The sequence below is a fragment of the Boleophthalmus pectinirostris genome, unplaced genomic scaffold (assembly GCF_026225935.1).
Source record: "Boleophthalmus pectinirostris isolate CB_2022bp ecotype Guang Dong unplaced genomic scaffold, ASM2622593v1 HiC_scaffold_7, whole genome shotgun sequence".
Taxonomy (NCBI): Eukaryota; Metazoa; Chordata; class Actinopteri; order Gobiiformes; family Gobiidae; genus Boleophthalmus; species Boleophthalmus pectinirostris.
The window spans coordinates 38,656,532-38,674,036 of NW_026571473.1; the positions used below are offsets into that span (position 1 = coordinate 38,656,532).

Here is a 17,505-nt window from a genome sequence, read left to right on the forward strand (position 1 = left end):
GCTTCTGTCAGACTAAAGGACACGACTGTATGTTCTTTCTGTGACAGACGACGTCACTGCAACTTTTGGATGCATAATTTGAAGAATGTATGGAAAGTGACTGAGGGCAGCTCCACTGTACGAGCTAGATGCACTTGGAGCAGCGCGTCCTGCGCACGTAGATTCAGAAAACAGGATCCATCCTATTTTTTTGACGCTCTACATGAACATAGGCACATATCCCCGTCAAAATACACAGAGCATGGATCTGTTGTTGCGTTTGTGCGTTTACCATCAGCACGTCATGCTCCTGGGGCAGATCTGTGTCGTGTGAAAGAGCCCAGACCCACAAAGACTGTTAGTGCTTTGAAATTTACTTTTGTAATCCTTGCGTTTGCCGTAAACGCCTCAGTCAAGTTTGATCGTCTTTCCCGTTGACAAACACAGAGTCAGTATGTTCCGTTAGAGCTGTCGGTGGAGTCGCCTTCGCGTTGACGTGCGGCTGTGATTTCGCGAGGTGAAGTGTGAGCAGACCTCGTCAGTCGTCAGGTGAAAACAAATCCCGACGTTTAATTGAACCCAACAGTGACGTGCGTCGTTCATCTCACATAATTTGAACAAATTCACGTTCAAGTTCTTGATTTACAAATGTGTCGTGTTCAGTTCAAAGTTCACTGAAAAATTAACAAACGTTCAGTGAACTCGTTCATGCACAACACTGCTCACAGTTTTATCCATTTTCCCTGTCAGCCAAATTTTGCCCACAATTTAATTATATGTGGCCCGCGAGTTCATATCAAACATGTATTAGAGCTGGTCCAGTGAGTACAGATCGACTATAGAGACTTTATTTATTTAAAATGTTATTGTTTTATATTCTGCTTGTTCTGGATTCAGTGTTTAAGCAAAACTATTATTAAACATTTATTTTAATAAGAAAAGGTTTAACATTACATATCTCGAAAGAAGAGAAAACACGCAGATGTTGCTGAAACTTTTCAATAAATATTTAGTTTGACCCACGACTTAGTCCCAGTTTTTAAGTTTGACCCAACGTGAGACAGACTCGACTTTGACTCTGTTTAAATCCAGACTCAGACGTCGATCTGTGAGGCGAGGTGATCACAGCCTCTTTTTTGTTTTTTTTAGCAAAGACACTTCTCACGTTAAAGAGAGTGCAGTAAGTTGAGTTTGACGTGTGTTTTAAACCGTGTGTCTCAGATGTCGTGTAACGGCGACGAGCAGCTGGAGAAGGCTCTGGAGGAGGTGCTCGACGACGACGACGACGACGATGAAGTGAAAGAGGAAAAGAGCAGCACAGAGAAGATGGAGAAACACGAGGAACCAAAGAACCAGACCCCGAGACCCTGTGCTCCAGGTAAACATCACCACACAAACACACAACACGGCGTGGCCACTCAAACTACTGAAATTATTTGACTTTTTTATTTTTATTTATTTTTTTCAGCTGTTTTGCTTTGTAGATTTTTATTTGTTTAAACTACAAATGTGTAAAAAAAAAAAATCTCAGCCTTTTCAGCAGGTCTCAAAAGATCATAAAAAATACTTTTACTTTTCCATCCTGGTCAGAAATGTAGTTGAGTAGAAAGTACAGATACCTGCACGCAGTAAAAAGTACTAAAGTAAAGTACAAATACACACGATTTATACTGTGAAATGTACTAAAGTAAAGTACAAATACATACGATTTATACTGTAAAATGTACTAAAGTAAAGTACAAATACACACGATTTATACTGTAAAATGTACTAAAGTAAAGTACAAATACACACGATTTATACTGTAAAATGTACTTCAGTAAAGTACAAATACACACGATTTATACTGTAAAATGTACTAAAGTAAAGTACAAATACACACGATTTATACTGTAAAATGTACTAAAGTAAAGTACAAATACACACGATTTATACTGTAAAATGTACTAAAGTAAAATACAAATACACACGATTTATACTGTAAAATGTACTAAAGTAAAGTACAAATACACACGATTTATACTGTAAAATGTACTTCAGTAAAGTACAAATACACACGATTTATACTGTAAAATGTACTAAAGTAAAATACAAATACACACGATTTATACTGTAAAATGTACTTCAGTAAAGTACAAAATACACACTATACTGTAAAATTAAAAGTACAATACAAATACACACGATTTATACTGTAAAATGTACTAAATAAAGTACAAAATACACGATTTATACTGTAAAATGTACTAAAATAAAGTACAAATACACACGATTTATACTGTAAAATGTACTAGTACAAATAATACTGTAAAATGTACTAAAGTACAAATACACACGATTTATACTGTAAAATGTACTTCAGTAAAGTACTACACACGATTTATACTGAATACAAAGTACAATACAAATACACATGATTTATACTGTAAATGTACTAAAATAAAGTACAAATACACACGATTATACTGTAAAATGTATAAAGTAAAATACAAATACACACGATTTATACTGTAAAATGTACTTCTAAAGTACAAATACACGATTTATACTGTAAAATGTACTAAAGTAAAGTAAATACACACGATTTATACTGTAAATGTACTAAAGTACAAATACACACGATTTATACTGTAAAATGTACAGTAAAGTACAAATACACACGATTTATACTGTAAAATGTACTAAAGTACAATACAAATACACACGATTTATACTGTAAAATGTACTAAAGTAAATACAAATACACACTTATACTGTAAAATGTACTAAAGTAAAGTACAATACACACGATTTATACTGTAAAAAAGTAAAGTACAAATACACACATACTGTAAATGTACTAAAATAAAGTACAAATACACACGATTTATACTGTAAAATGTACTAAAATAAAGTACAAATACACACTATACTGTAAAATGTACTAAAGAAATACAAATACACATACTGTAAAAACTTCAGTAAAGTACAAATACACACGATTTATACTGTAAAATGTACTAAAGTAAATACAAATACACACGATTTATACTGTAAATGTACTAAAATAAGTACAAATACACACGATTTATACTGTAAAATGTACTAAAGTAAAATACAAATACACACGATTTATACTGTAAAATGTACTTCGTAAAGTACAAATACACACGATTTATACTGTAAAATGTACTAAAGTACAATACAAATACACACGATTTATACTGTAAAATGTACTAAAGTAAAGTACAAATACACACGATTTATACTGTAAAATGTACTAAAGTAAAGTACAAATACACACGATTTATACTGTAAAATGTACTTCAGTAAAGTACAAATACACACGATTTATACTGTAAAATGTACTAAAGTAAAGTACAAATACACACGATTTATACTGTAAAATGTACTAAAGTAAAGTACAAATACACACGATTTATACTGTAAAATGTACTAAAGTAAAGTACAAATACACACGATTTATACTGTAAAATGTACTAAAGTAAAGTACAAATACACACGATTTATACTGAAGTACACTGCTTCTACTACCTCTACTACTTCTATTTCAAATATCTGGGCTGATTTCTTGTTTTTGTCCAGTTCTAAAATGTAGTGAAGTAAAAGTAAAAAGTATCCTTTAAAATGTACTGAAATAAAGTACAAATATCTATAATTTATATTGAAGTACAGTGCTTTACTTCTTTTACTTGATTACTTTCCACCACTGCAAATGTCAATATCTGGACCTGTTGGTTTATTGTTTTGTTTTGTTCCTTATTTTTCACACAATAGAGAGACAATCACCTTTGTGTTTTGTGTTTAACCACAGACTGTATCAGAAGTGTAAATAGTGTTGTAATAATCTTTCATAACAGAGGATTACAGAGTGTGTATGACTGCGTTCAGACTGCAGCCTGAAGTGACCCAAATTCGATTTTTTTGGCCCCTATGTTCCTGTATCTGATCTTTTAATGTCAGTCTGAACCACACAGATCTGACTTTTTCAAATGTGACCCAGGACACTTGGATATGTGCTCCTGAAACTGATACATATCTGATCTTTTGACATGTGACTTCAGTGTGAACGGCCAAAGTGCATTCATCCACCTACACGTTATCAACAAGACACAAACGTCACTATTCTGCGCTGAAGTAGGCAAAAATTGTTAATGAACTCTGTGTCATTGAAGTGGAGCCAAGAGTGGTGAGTGGTGATGTGCTTCATCTCCACATCCACACGTTCCTTTCAACGGACTGAACCACAAAACACCACGACCAAAAACCTCGTCCTTCTCCTTCTCAATCTCCTCCTTAAAACAAGTAAGGCTACGTTCAGACTGCAGGGCCTAACGCTCAATTTGGATTTTTTTGTGAAATTCGATGTTTTTTCGAGGTTGTTCACATTTCCAATTAAATGTGACTTGTATGTGACTCCAGTGTGAACATTAAATGGCCCAAAAGTGTCCCGCAGCGAGCGTCTCTGTGTTCAAACATGGACGCAGCATCGAGCACCTGGAGATTTTAAAGTTCCTCTCGTACCGGAGCCAGAACATGAACAACTTACTTGTTTTAAGGAGGAGATTGAGAAGGAGAAGGACGAGGTTTTTGGTCGTGGTGTTTTGTGGTGAGTGGAGATGTGCTTCACTTCAGTGACACAGAGTTCATTAACAATTTTCTCCTACTTCAGTGCAGAATAGTGACGTTTGTGTCTTGTTGATAACGTGTAGGTGGATGAATGTGACCTGACCGTTCACACTGAAGTCACATGTCAAAAGATCAGATATGTATCCGTTTTAGGTCTCAATTTGGTCTTGATGGGCCGTGGTCTCAGTGTCGGCCTTTAAAAGTCTCAGTCTTGTCTCGGTCTTGACCCTCAGAGGTCTTGGTCTTGACTTGGTCTCAGGACCCTGTGGTCTTGGACTGGTCTTGGTCTCGATTAGTGCAGCCTCGACTACAAAACTACTTAAACTACACTATAGTGCACTGTGTAACTCTTTGGTGGAGGATCCGTCACCTGCTTGTTTCTATGGAAACGTCATTGCTCTGCCTAGAATGTTCCACAGTGTGGCATTACACTGCTCTGCTTTACTGTACATTTATTCAATTACAGGTGGTTTTACAGCTCAAAAATACCTAGAAAAACAGTTATTATGACTGTGAGCGGGGTCGCCTCTCCACAGATCTGACCTGTAACTCAGTCTGGTTTGATCTAGATTGATAGAAAAGCTTTAATGCCGCACTGTGAAACATTCCAGACAAAGCAATAACATCTCCATGGAGAAAAACCTTTTGATGAACTCTCCATCAGAAAAGTTACACAAATAAAAAATCAACTTAAGTATAAAACTACTAAAGCTTTAAATGTAGTGATTTTGAACAAAACATTTTTAATTATATATTTTTTTCTAGCTGTTTTAATAAAAAAAAAACGTTTACTTTTCAGTCCAGTTCAAAAATGTAGTGGAGTAGAAAGTACACACACCTGCTCTCAAATGCAGTGAAGTAAAAGTTAAAAGTAAAAGGCACAGGCAGTACTTTTACTTCATTATGTAAAAATCTGCAAGAATAAATCAAATGTTGAGGAATAAAGTATTAGTGAAAAGTTCTGCGGTAATGCCGACTGAAGCACTTTTGAAGCGCTTTTCTACTTCGTCACTTTCTACCACAGAGCCTTTAATAGATCCATAAAAAACGGTCGCTTTAGTTCAGCGTCCACACCCAAGGCTAAACGGAGGTATCTGTGTCTTTCTGTTGTTTATTGTGTGTTTTTAGCCTCCGCGGTCTGTGTTTAACCTGCTCTCAGTGTCACAAACGGGAAACAGACACAAAGTTCATCGTCTTCTCTGTCAGTATAAATAAACAAAAGTCAAATGATTCTTTTTTCCCACAATCGCTGGAGCCGTTATTCAACCCCAAAGACGTGAGTGTTGTCGTTTGAAGGACTTAAAGACATAATATTGATAGGGCAAGTTTGTGGAGCCGATGCCAAACAAATAACGAGAAGGAGAAAGTTTGGAGATTTCTTTCCAAAACCGTGAATCCATCTCTATAAAGAATGTGGCAGACGGGAGCAAGAGACAGATTTTCCAATTGATTACGCTGCACTTTACCATAAAATATCCAAAAGGCAGCTTCACGAATGTTATTATTATTATTATTTATTTATTTTTATATATTTTATTGGTGGTTTTCAAACTCTAGAACAGGGGTCACTAACTGGTGGACCTCGGTCAGGGTCAGGGACAGGGTCAGCTCGATGTTCCTCGAATTGCGAAAGGTTTCTGTGTTCCCCGTTAAAACCGCAAGCCGTCGTCATCTCGAGTTCTCACCATGAGCTCATAAAACAGCAGCGTAAGTGTAGAAATTTACACAACTCACCGCTCATCAGCCCGGAGCAGAAGATGTGAGTTCGGGAAACGGTGATAAAGACGCAGGAGCAACTCACTGTAGCTCAAGACGAAATTGAGGTTTGGGTCCTTGGGTCTTGTGCCATCGCCGGAGCGCGTTGGTCAGCTGGTCTGGAAGCTCTGTCCTCCATGTCCTGGTTCCAGACGGGGGCGAGCGAGACTGGTGCTCAGTGGACTGGGTCTGAGCGGTTCCGTGCTGTCGTCTGTGCGCTGGTTCCGTGTGGGGAAAGTGACTACAGGTCCGGACGGGCTGCTCCTGTCCTCTGTGCTCGAGGACTGTGGCTGGTTCCGAGGTGATGCAAATCATCCGGACAGAACCGTGAGTCTGGTTTGGTTTGTTATATGTTGTTCTGAGTGGTCCATCCTCCGCACACCACTGCCCGCTTCAGCTCCTCTGAGCCCGGCCTGAACCAGAGCTGGTTCAGGACTCGAGTTTGGATCTAGTCCGACTTTAGCATTTTTCACATGAGGCTAAATGCAGTTCATTTTATAAGTTGAATCAGTTGTATAAGGCCTGTTCAGTTTAAACCAGGGGTGTTCACACTTTTTCATCATGCGAGCTACTTATAAAATGACCAAGTCAAAATGATCTACCTCATACAAAGTCAAACAAACTGCACTGAAACACTCTGTGCCCCTTTTTTGGACCCTCCCCCACAGTTTGAGAACCTCTTCTTTAAGAGAACTTCCTCTGGCACTTTACACAAAACTGTGAAAAAAGTGAAGGAAGATTTTTAAACCTGTTTTTTAAAGTTTCAAACTGGAGTTTCATTCTTTTCTGGTTTTGCAGTGATATTTACCAGCCTCTGCACGTTTACCAAACCAAACGCACATCGTGACAAACACAGATGCATTTGTCACTTTTGTTAGACAAACTTCAGCCAAATGTGGCAGTAGGTCTGTTCTGTAGATCCGCTCTATGCTGTAGACCTGCTTTGTGCCAACACTGGAACACAAATTTAGACTGGTTTTTGCTTCACGTTTGGTCTTGCTCTTCTAATCAGCCGCACTGTGGGAGGGGCTTGTGTTGGCTGTACGCAGGAAGGAGCGAGAGCGTGAAAAGGCGAGGGGCGGCGTGCTGACGTGAGGCAGATGGACAGGTAGGATGTTTAGGAAGTTGAACCTGCCCTGTGATGCACGCTGGTACACGAGGGCACACGCTGTCGCAGACGAGCCGTGCATAGGGAGCGTGTGTGTTTGTGATGCGCCGTAGAGTCTCCGCGGGTTTCAAATGAGCGCACAGGCTGCACTGAGACGCCCCACACGCTCCTGCACCCGCTACAAGTTTATTACCAACAGCAGCGGCCGGAATGAAATATGATCACACTTGTCGAGTGTCAGACCTCGAGTGAGAGACAAGACCGAGTCCAAACGCGAGTCCGAGACGAGACACGGCGATCGACTGGTAGATCGCGATCGACGTATTGAGCTCCCCTGATTTAGACTCTAAACTTTACACCGCTGTATTAATGGACCGAGGAACAAACAAACCGATCGTGACGCTGCTGAGCCGATCAAATCCGTGCATTCAAGACGATCGCAACTCTGAACACAGACACAGACAGAGGAAAGAAGATTTGAGATATGAAAGTAAACACTTGGTTTTAAGATGTACAATTTAGCCTTTTTATTTATTTTCTCAAATTTATTTTAAACTGCAGCCCTAGATATAATGTAGTCCTACTGTGTGTCCTGGACCTCTGCTTGACGAGATTTTTTCTAACCAGACCTCCTTAAATTTTAGTTCAACACTCCTGCTCTAGAATGTGAAGAAAAGGCTGAATCAGTACAGTCCTTATGAGAAGTGTGTGTGTGTGTGTTTTTTGGTGTGTGTGTGTTGTTTCCGTGAAAATGTTTGAGTCATAGCGTGTACTACGACTTCTGCTCTCGTGGCTCTATTTCAGTCGGTCGGTTTTCTAAAATGGGAAGTGTCAGAGGAACGAGAAGCGCTCCACCTTTCACTGATCCCCGTGGCGCCGCCTCAGCTTTTCAAGATGTTCTGTACATTTTGTAATAGTCGTATTTAGCAAATATTACAATGTTTCTGAGTTTGGTTTTGCTTCGTTCACACATGTTTAACACACAAACCCTGCAGATTTTGGCTGAGTTCTTCTCTCAAACTGAAAACACTATTACAAACTCCATAGACCTTCACTAGAATTATTTTGGAGATGTAGACAGACTAATAATAATTACATTTTACCGTATATTCCGCACTATAGGGCGCTCTGGATTATAAGGCGCACTGTCATTGAATGGTCTATAGGTGCGTTTCAGCTGACGTCTTTGTTATTAAAAGGCCGCGTTGCATCCTGGGAAATATTTTGGTCAGAGGCAAGAAACACGATAGTGGTCAAACACAGTGCGTAACCTCACGTATTTATCATCTGATATAAAAATGTATTGAACAGATACATATGTACTCTAGTTTATGAAACTGTTGACCTTTTTTCTGTACCATTTTTGGTTCTAAAGTTCCATCCGTTTTAAACAGACCATGTATGAAACATGGAACAAAAATTATTTCCCAAATTTCAAAGACCTGAAAATCATGTAAATAAATGGATGTATTTCATCATATCTTGTGTTATTCCATCTTTGAACTGTTGATGAAGGTACATGATTTTTCCAAAAAAATGTATTTAAAATAAAAAAAATGTTGCTTGGAAGGACTCACATATTTTAGAAATAGAAATAGTTTCCTTTCATTTTGAAGTAATATTAAAGTATTCAGAAGAAAAAAGCGACAAATGATGTAAAATCCTGCACCTTCTACTTGTTTGTACAATTCTCCCTCTGTTACTTTTCCCTCCGTTACCATGACCTTTCTTAATAAAAAATCTCATGAATCAAAAAGTAAGAGGTTTTTCAACCTAATCTTGTACCATATGGTTAGAAAACTATATGAAGCAAATATTCAAACCAGTTTGTTAAGGATATGTAAGTGAGAACCAAGAGTTATCACTGTTTGGATTTTATTGACCAAAAAGTGCTGCATATTTCATTCCCTCCGTTACCGACATGAGTTTTTAAAAAATGTTTGTCTTGAACTTGAAAGAATATGACAGGTTTAACTTGACCCTGTTGGAGTGTAACTCTTTCCTACATTCTGATACTTTACTTATTTCAATAGTTCCTCTAGTTTCTGAATAAGAGACATTTGAATGTCAAAAATCTGCCCCTGTTTCCCTCTGTTACCATTTGACCAGACCCACTTACATATACATGTACACACACGTACACACATATGTACACAATGCTGCAAGCGGAGCGGCTTTGTAGTACTAAGACACCTCAATAAATTCATATATAAGGTGCTCTGGATTATAAAGCGCGCACTCGTTTTTGATGAAATTAAAGGCTTTTAAGTGCACCCTATAGTGCGGAATATACGGTACTCAAACGTGTGTGAATGAAACAAAAACACAACTCCAGGTTTGTTTTTGAGGAGGAACATTATAAATTGGCATAAATAATTTGCAGGAGTCGATACTGGGTCATGTAGGACCTTTAAATCCGCAGGTTCAGTCGGAGGTTTGGGCCGTGGTTTGCGCTCTGTGTTTGTGCTGACTGAACACGGGGAAGTGGAGAGAGCGACTCAGCAGTGGAAGTGCCTCATTGTTCTACTTCCTGTTGGTCAAGTGTGAAACGGAGAGGTTAAATGTCACACCAGAAAAGCATCAGAAACATCCTCTGTGTGTTTCTCATTCTGGGCTTTGGGTTAAATGCTCTGATTTTGGTCGCAGTTTAGTTTAGTCTGACTCATTTTACTCACTTTTACTCATTGGAAATTTGGTCAGAGCGCCAAAGTTTGGACCCCTGGTTTAAAGGACCTGTGTCGCAGATCAGCAGCCACACTTGAGTCAGGGCAGCTGTGGCTTCAGAACTGTCTGCCTTCACCATGAGAAGGTGAATGACTTTGTGTTGTGCTTTGAGAAGGAAAGTCCAAAGAAGTAAAAATCGCACGAGGAAAAATATAGTGAAAAGGCCTTTATTTAGATGGTCAAAAGCAACATGTTTCGCCCCAACTGGTCTTCATCAGGGCTCAGTGAAGACCCATCGCCCCCTTGTGCGATTTTTACGTCTATGGAGTGTCTGGAGTCTGTTATGTTTTAAGTTTTAATCCTTTTTCCAAATGAAGCTCAAACGAAACGGTTACAGCAGCGAATCTGGAGCCAGTCTCTGTGTTATGAATAGGATTTTTCTGATGGACAAAATAGCGAAAAAAAAAAAAAAATTTTCAGGATGATGTAGAGCGGGTTAATATGAATATTTTAAGGGTGGCACGGTGGCTAGCACTTATGCCTCACAGCAAGAAGGTTCCAGGTTCAATCCCCGGGTCTCGCAGGCCTTTCTGTGTGGAGTTTGCATGTTTCTCCCGTGTCTGGGTGAGGTTCGTCTGGGCGCTAAAGTCAATTAAACACAATCAATGAACCTGCCCAGGGACGACTACTACTGGTACAATGCATCTCTCCTATTAAGGTTCATGTAAAAACATTTGTGCGCTGTCCCTGTATCAATAAAATAAATAAAAATAAAACCAAAATGACGAGGCTCAACCTGTATCTCTCCACCCCCTTCCAAGGAACTCACCAAGGGATTTCAGAATTCTATGTATTGTGGATAATAAGTAAAATTTGATTTATTACCAGTGTAAATGTATCATTTCAACTTCATGCACTGATAAATGGACAGTGGTTTATGTTTTTTAAGCATCTAACTGTTCCCTGTCTAAAGCTCATCGTGACTCTTATATTTACTCAGTTTCTTTACAACTGCTGAAATCGGCAGCTCTCTGGCATTTTTGTTTTGTAAAGGAAACTCACTGGAGAAAAAGGTTATATATAGACCCCTGAGTTACAAAGAGAGGGGCGACAAAATGTAAGTCAACTGGAGCCAGGGTCAGAAGGAGCTGGAAGAACGTCCTGCAGAACTTCTTATTTGACAGACGGCGTCCAGAGTGTTTGCTGTGTCCACTCATGTGTACTGTCTATGCTTAAAACTGTTGTTTTAACCTGTCCTCTCTTCCACAGACCCGGCACCTGCCTCTGCACCTGCCTGCCCTGCACCTGCCCCTGCACCTGCCCCAGCACCTGCCCCAGCCACGACTCCTGCCCCGGCACCGGCACCTGCCCCTGCCCCGGTCCCTGCCGTCCCAGAAGAGGACAGCGTGCAGTTTAATAAACTCTTGTATCTGGGCTGCACTTGGGTCAAAGCTCCGCGGAACGAGGCCGAGGCTCTGAGGGCCATGGCCACGCTGAGGGCGGAGAGCGCCGTGCCCATCCCCGTCACCCTGCACGTGCCCTGCGGCCCCAACGGATCAGTCAGGTACAGGCTCGCACCTGTCGAGTACAGGCTCAGGTCTGGGTCTCACAGGAACCAGGACATTAAGGGCCGTTCACATCAAAGCGTCAGAGCGTCCAGTTTCAATGTAAAGTCGATGTGGACGCGCGACTAGAGCGTCCTGCGTTTTTGCGGCGCGTCTTCGGCGTCAGCGTGTCTTGAGCGTTTTGGCGTCGACGCTCTAGACACGTGTCCAAGACCTCAGCGTCAGAAGTTGAAAATGCTGAACTTTTCGCGTCAGATGCACCGTGTCAACCAATCAGGGACGAGTATCCAGTGACCTAATGACGTTATTATCAGGAAGAAAAACCAGAGAGAGAAACACAAACATGAACGGAGAATAAATATATACACCACAATCACCGAGGGGATCAAGAGGACTAGACCAGGACTAGACCGGGACTCAGGACTACCGGGACCAGAGGACTAGACCGGGACAAGACAGAGACTAAACCGGGTGATTAGACCGGGGACCAGACCTAGGACCTGGGACCAGACCGGGACCAGACCGGGACCAGACCGGGACCAGACCGGGACTAGACCGGGACTAGACTAGGACTGATTCAGTGTCATTAGCGGAGTATAAATATACTGTATATCCGTCCCAGTCGTCGAGTCGATTTCCTCCGCTGATGTTTTATGTCATAAAAACACTAAAGTCTCTCAGTCTGGTCTGACATCGTTTCGGGAAAAGACCGGGACCGGGCTCTTGTTTCCAGGGCAACGGACGCGCGTCAAGTATTTTTCTCCCGTTCGTCCACGGCGTCAAAGACGCTCGTCGGGGGCGTCTAAACTCAAATGCAAAGGCTCCACATAGAGACGTCCAGGCGTTTTTTGAGGCTTTGGTGTGAACGGCCCTTCAGTCTTTCAGTAACCTCAAAACTTAGACGCAATAATGATTTATTTGAACAAAATAAACACAAAGGAAACGGGAAACTGATCTGGGCGTTTTTCCCACTCGTCTGTAAAGATGTAAATATGTAAATGAACCTCCAAAAAGTGACATAATGCATCTTTAAATAAGCTGTGTCTTTTTACGTCTCGGTGTTTAGTTGAACAGAAGTGACAGTGGAAGTTCACAAAGGAAGTGCTGCTTGTGTGTGATAAACTGTAGAGTCACGGTGGTTTTGTGGCGTGAGACTCGTTTGTCAAAGGAACACGAGTTTGCTCAAAAAACAGCTTTAGTTTTTACTTTTAGCCATCATCTTTTTCCATTTTATTGATACTTTAAAGCTGATATCATCAACCAGGTCTAATCTAGGACTAAACCAGGTTGCGAGAGTCCTTTTTAAGATTTGAGCACTGAAACTGGTCACGTGACGCTCATTCTGCTTTCTGATTGGAGAATCATCTTGAACCAAAACACCAAATTATTACATAAACAACTCGGCTTCATGTCCAATGTTTTTGTGATTTAAGAATAAATCAGAATTACAATATTTACCAGTAAATAACCTTATATCTGGAGACACAATTGCCACGTTTACATGATTTAATTCTGAATAAAAATAATTTAATTCTGAATAAAAATTAATTCCGTTTTAAAAAGACCGTGTAAACACTTGAAACATGAAAATGATTATTAGGAATTAAACTTAATTCCGAAGTAAATGGGTGGTTTATTTCGATTTTAAAGCCGTTTTAATTCATTCCTGGATCATGTAAACGTTTATTCTTCTTAAAAATAATCCCGGTCGTTCAGTTCGTGCTCGTTGCGTCGCCCTTCGATCCGGCTCCACCAGTCCTGGCTTCAGACTTTCCTCCACGTCTCTAACACGCCCCAATAAATTCATATATAAAACGCTCTGGATTATAACGCATGCACTTGTTTTTTGATGAAATTAAAGGTTTTTAAGTGCGCCCTATAGTGCGGGAAATACGGTAAATAAAGACGATTTAACGAGTTTTCCGTGTGAACCTCATTTTGGATTTATTATTTTAGTTTAAACTCAAAGGAGAATATTTTAATTCCAAACTATTTAATTCGGAATTAAAAAACATCATGTTGGTTTTAGTCCTGGTTTGGACCTGGTTTAGACCTGGTTTTAGACCTGTTTTAGACCTGGTTTTAGTCCTGGTTTAGACCTGGTTTAGACCTGGTTTTAGTCCTGGTTTAGTCCTGGTTTTAGTCCTGGTTTTAGTCCTGTTTTAGTCCTGTTTTAGTCCTGGTTTAGACCTGGTTTAGACCTGGTTTAAGTCCTGGTTTAGTCCTGGTTTAGTCCTGGTTTTAGTCCTGGTTTAGACCTGGTTTTTAGTCCTGGTTTAGACCTGGTTTTAGTCCTGGTTTAGACCTGGTTTTAGACCTGGTTTAGACCTGGTTTTAGTCCTGGTTTAGTCCTGGTTTAGACCTGGTTTTAGACCTGGTTTTAGTCCTGGTTTTAGTCCTGGTTTAGTCCTGGTTTAGACCTGGTTTTAGTCCTGGTTTTAGTTTTAGTCCTGGTTTTAGGTTTAGTCCTGGTTTAGTCCTGTTTTAGTCCTGGTTTAGTCCTGGTTTAGTTTAGACCTGGTTTTAGTCCTGGTTTAGTCCTGGTTTAGACCTGGTTTAGTCCTGGTTTAGTCCTGGTTTAGCCCAAAATGTGAAAACAGTAAAATCCCTCTGTTTAATCCATTTTTTCAACAAAGTAACTGTAATCCAATTCCCACTCACTGAAACAGTAACTGTAACTGAATACAGTTACTCATCATTTGTACTCTGATTACTCCGGTACATGTAATCTGTTACTCCCCAACACTGACTGTGACAAAAACGATATATTTTTGATTTTGAGGAGTTTACTGTCTAATTTTTCTGCTTGTTTCTACGGAGACGTCGTTGCTCTGCCTGAAATGTCCCGCAGTGTGACTTTAAACAGCTCTACTTTACGTTTATTCAATCACAGGTGGTTTTAAAGCTAAAAAAAAACCTAAAAAAAACCCATGGCTTCTGACTGTGAGCGGGGCGGCCTCTCCGCAGATCTGACCCGGTAACCTGTGGTGTTTTTTGTAGGATCGTGGAGCAGGCGTCGGGCACAGAAATCGCCTCCTTCCCCATCTACAAAGTGCTGTTCTGCGCCCGGGGGAAAGAGGGCGCCGTGGAGAGCGACTGCTTCTCCTTCACCGAGAGCTACAGGAGCTCAGAGGACTTCCAGATCCACGTGTTCTCCTGCCAAATCAAGGAGGCTGTAAGTCCGGGTTTAGTCCAGGTTTAGTCCGGGTTTAGTCCTTGTAGTCCTGCTGTAGTCCGGGTTTAGTCCTGGTTTTAGTCCTGGTTTAGTCTTGGTTTAGTCCTAGTTAAATTCTGATTTAGTCCTAGCTTAGTCCTGTCTTAGTTCTGTTTTAGTCCTGTTTTAGTCCTGGTTTAGTCCTTGTTTAGTCCTTGTTTAGCCCTGGTTCAGTCCTGAGTTAGTCCTGAGTTAGTCTTGATTTAGTCCTGGTTTAGTCCTGGTTTAGTCCTGATTTAGTCCTGGTTTAGTCCTGATTTAGTCCTGGTTTAGTCCTTGTTTAGTCCTTGTTTAGCCCTGGTTCAGTCCTGAGTTAGTCTTGATTTAGTCCTGGTTTAGTCTGGTTTAGTCCTGGTTTAGTCCTGATTTAGTCCTGGTTTAGTCCTGATTTAGTCCTGGTTTAGTCCTTGTTTAGTCCTGGTTCAGTCCTGAGTTAGTCCTGGTTTAGTCCTGGTTTAGTCCTGTTTAGTCCTGGTTCAGTCCTGAGTCCTGTTTAGTCCTGTTTAGTCCTGATTTAGTCCTGGTTTAGTCCTTGTTTAGCCCTGGTTCAGTCCTGGTTCAGTCCTAAGTTAGTCCTGATTTAGTCCTGGCCTACTCCTGTCTTAGTCCTGGTTTAGTACTGGTTTAGTCCTGATTTAGTCCTGGTTTAGTCCTGATTTAGTCCTGGTTTAGTCCTGGTTTAGTCCTTGTTTAGTCCTGGTTCAGTCCTGATTTAGTCCTGGCCTACTCCTGTCTTAGTCCTGGTTTAGTCCTAGTTTAATCCTGGTTTAGTCCTTGTTTAGTCCATATTTAGTCCTGTTTTAGTCCTGGTTTAGATCCACGTTTTCTCCTGTAAAATCAAAGATGCTGTGAGATTTGGAATTTTTAAAACAAAAAAAATCCAAATCTCACCTCTGCTGCAGTCAGTGCTCGCCAGAAAATCTCCAACTATTTATTGATTGATTGATTGGCTGATTCATTTATTTATTTGTTTCCTCTTTGTTCAACCTAAACAAAGACCATTTAACACATCAGTATGAACTTACAGGAGACAAACAGCAGATGGCGCCGTTGTTCTTTGAGTCAGTAAACCTGCTCTGCTCTCGTCTTTGTAACAGGATTAAAAGATCTTATTGTGTGTAATTAATTATATTTCCAGGTTAAGCGGCGCGGGTCTGCGGGTCTGCGGGCGTGTGGGCGTGTGGGCGTGTAATGTGAATAATAATGAGGCTAGTGTTTGAAAACATCGCGCTGGGGGTGTTCTACATGGGTTTCTGTGTATTCTGTGTGTTTCAGGAGTTGCCATGGTGACACGAGGAGCGCATTAGTAAACACACCGTCCACGTTTACAGGGTGGATTTGTGATTCTGAGTTAATTGTTCTGGTTTAGTCCTGGTTCAGTCCTGGTTTAGTCCGGGTTTAGTCTTGGTTTAGTCCTAGTTTAGTCCGGTTTTAGTCCGGTTTTAGTCCGGGTTTAGTCTGGGTTTAGTCTGGGTTTAGTCCTGGTTCTGTCTTGGTTTAGTCCTAGTTTAATTCTGATTTAGTTATGGTTTAGTTCGGGTTTTGTCCAGATTTATTCCTGGTTTAGTCCGGGTTTAGTCCTGGTTCAGTTATGGTTCAGTCCTGGTTCAGTCCTGGTTCAGTCCTGGTTCAGTCCTGGTTCAGTCCTTGTTCAGTCCTGGTTTAGTCCTGGTTTAGTCCTGGTTCAGTTCTGGTTCAGTTCTGGTTCAGTTCTGGTTCAGTTCTGTTTCAGTCCTGGTTTAGTCCTGGTTTAGTCCTGGTTTAGTCCGGGTTTAGTCTGGGTTTAGTCTTGGTTTTGTCCTGGTTCAGTTGTGGTTTAGTCCTGGTTTAGTCTTGTTTTAGTCCTGGTTTATTCCGGGTTTAGTCCGGGTTCAGTCCTGGTTCAGTCCTAGTTTAGTCTGGGTTTAGTCCGGTTTTAGTCCGGTTTTAGTCTGGGTTTAGTCCTGGTTTAGTCCTGGTTTAGTCCGGGTTTAGTCCTGGTTTTAGTCCTGGTTTAGTCCTGGTTTAGTCCTGTTGGTTAGTCCTAGTTTAGTCCTGGTTTAGTCCTGGTTCAGTCCTGGTTTAGTCCTGTTTCAGTCCTGGTTTAGTCCTGGTTTAGTCCTGGTTTAGTCCTGGTTCAGTCCTGGTTTAGTCCTGGTTCAGTCCTGGTTTAGTCCTGGTTTAGTTCTGTCTGAAAACTCACGAAAAAATAAAAAAAATGGATTTAAAGGGCAACAATATCAGGAGCCTGTGATCAGTCCGAGCGTTCATGGTCTTTTTTCTTTTTTCCAAAACGTGGTCATCGCTTTACCCGTAATGTTCCGCAGTGTGACTTTAAACAAATCTCAAAAACACCTAGAAAAACACACATTCTGACTGTGAGCGGGGGTCGCCTCTCCACAGATCTGACCTGGAACTTGACCTAGTTTAGAGTAGAAATGTTTAATGCCGCAGTGCGAAACATTCCAGACCAAACAATAACATCTCCATGGACCCTGCACCAGAAAAGTTACACAATACACCTTTAAAATCTGTCAGAATAGTGATGTTTCTAGGCTTTTGTGCGCTACAGAAATGGAAAACTGTGATTATATTTCTGTTTTTTTGTTTTT

The 17,505-nt window shown here is 40.7% G+C and overlaps 1 protein-coding gene across 1 annotated transcript in view; it reads left to right on the forward strand.

The window, feature by feature from the left end:
• Positions 1-17,505, forward strand: part of LOC110170338 (rab GTPase-activating protein 1-like) — a 98,654-nt gene that overhangs the window by 30,939 nt on the left and 50,210 nt on the right. The window contains exons 3-5 of the mRNA XM_055165261.1: positions 1,201-1,357; positions 11,405-11,699; positions 14,701-14,875. Coding sequence (XP_055021236.1) covers positions 1,201-1,357; positions 11,405-11,699; positions 14,701-14,875 — 627 coding nt within the window. The remainder of the gene's footprint in view (positions 1-1,200; positions 1,358-11,404; positions 11,700-14,700; positions 14,876-17,505) is intronic.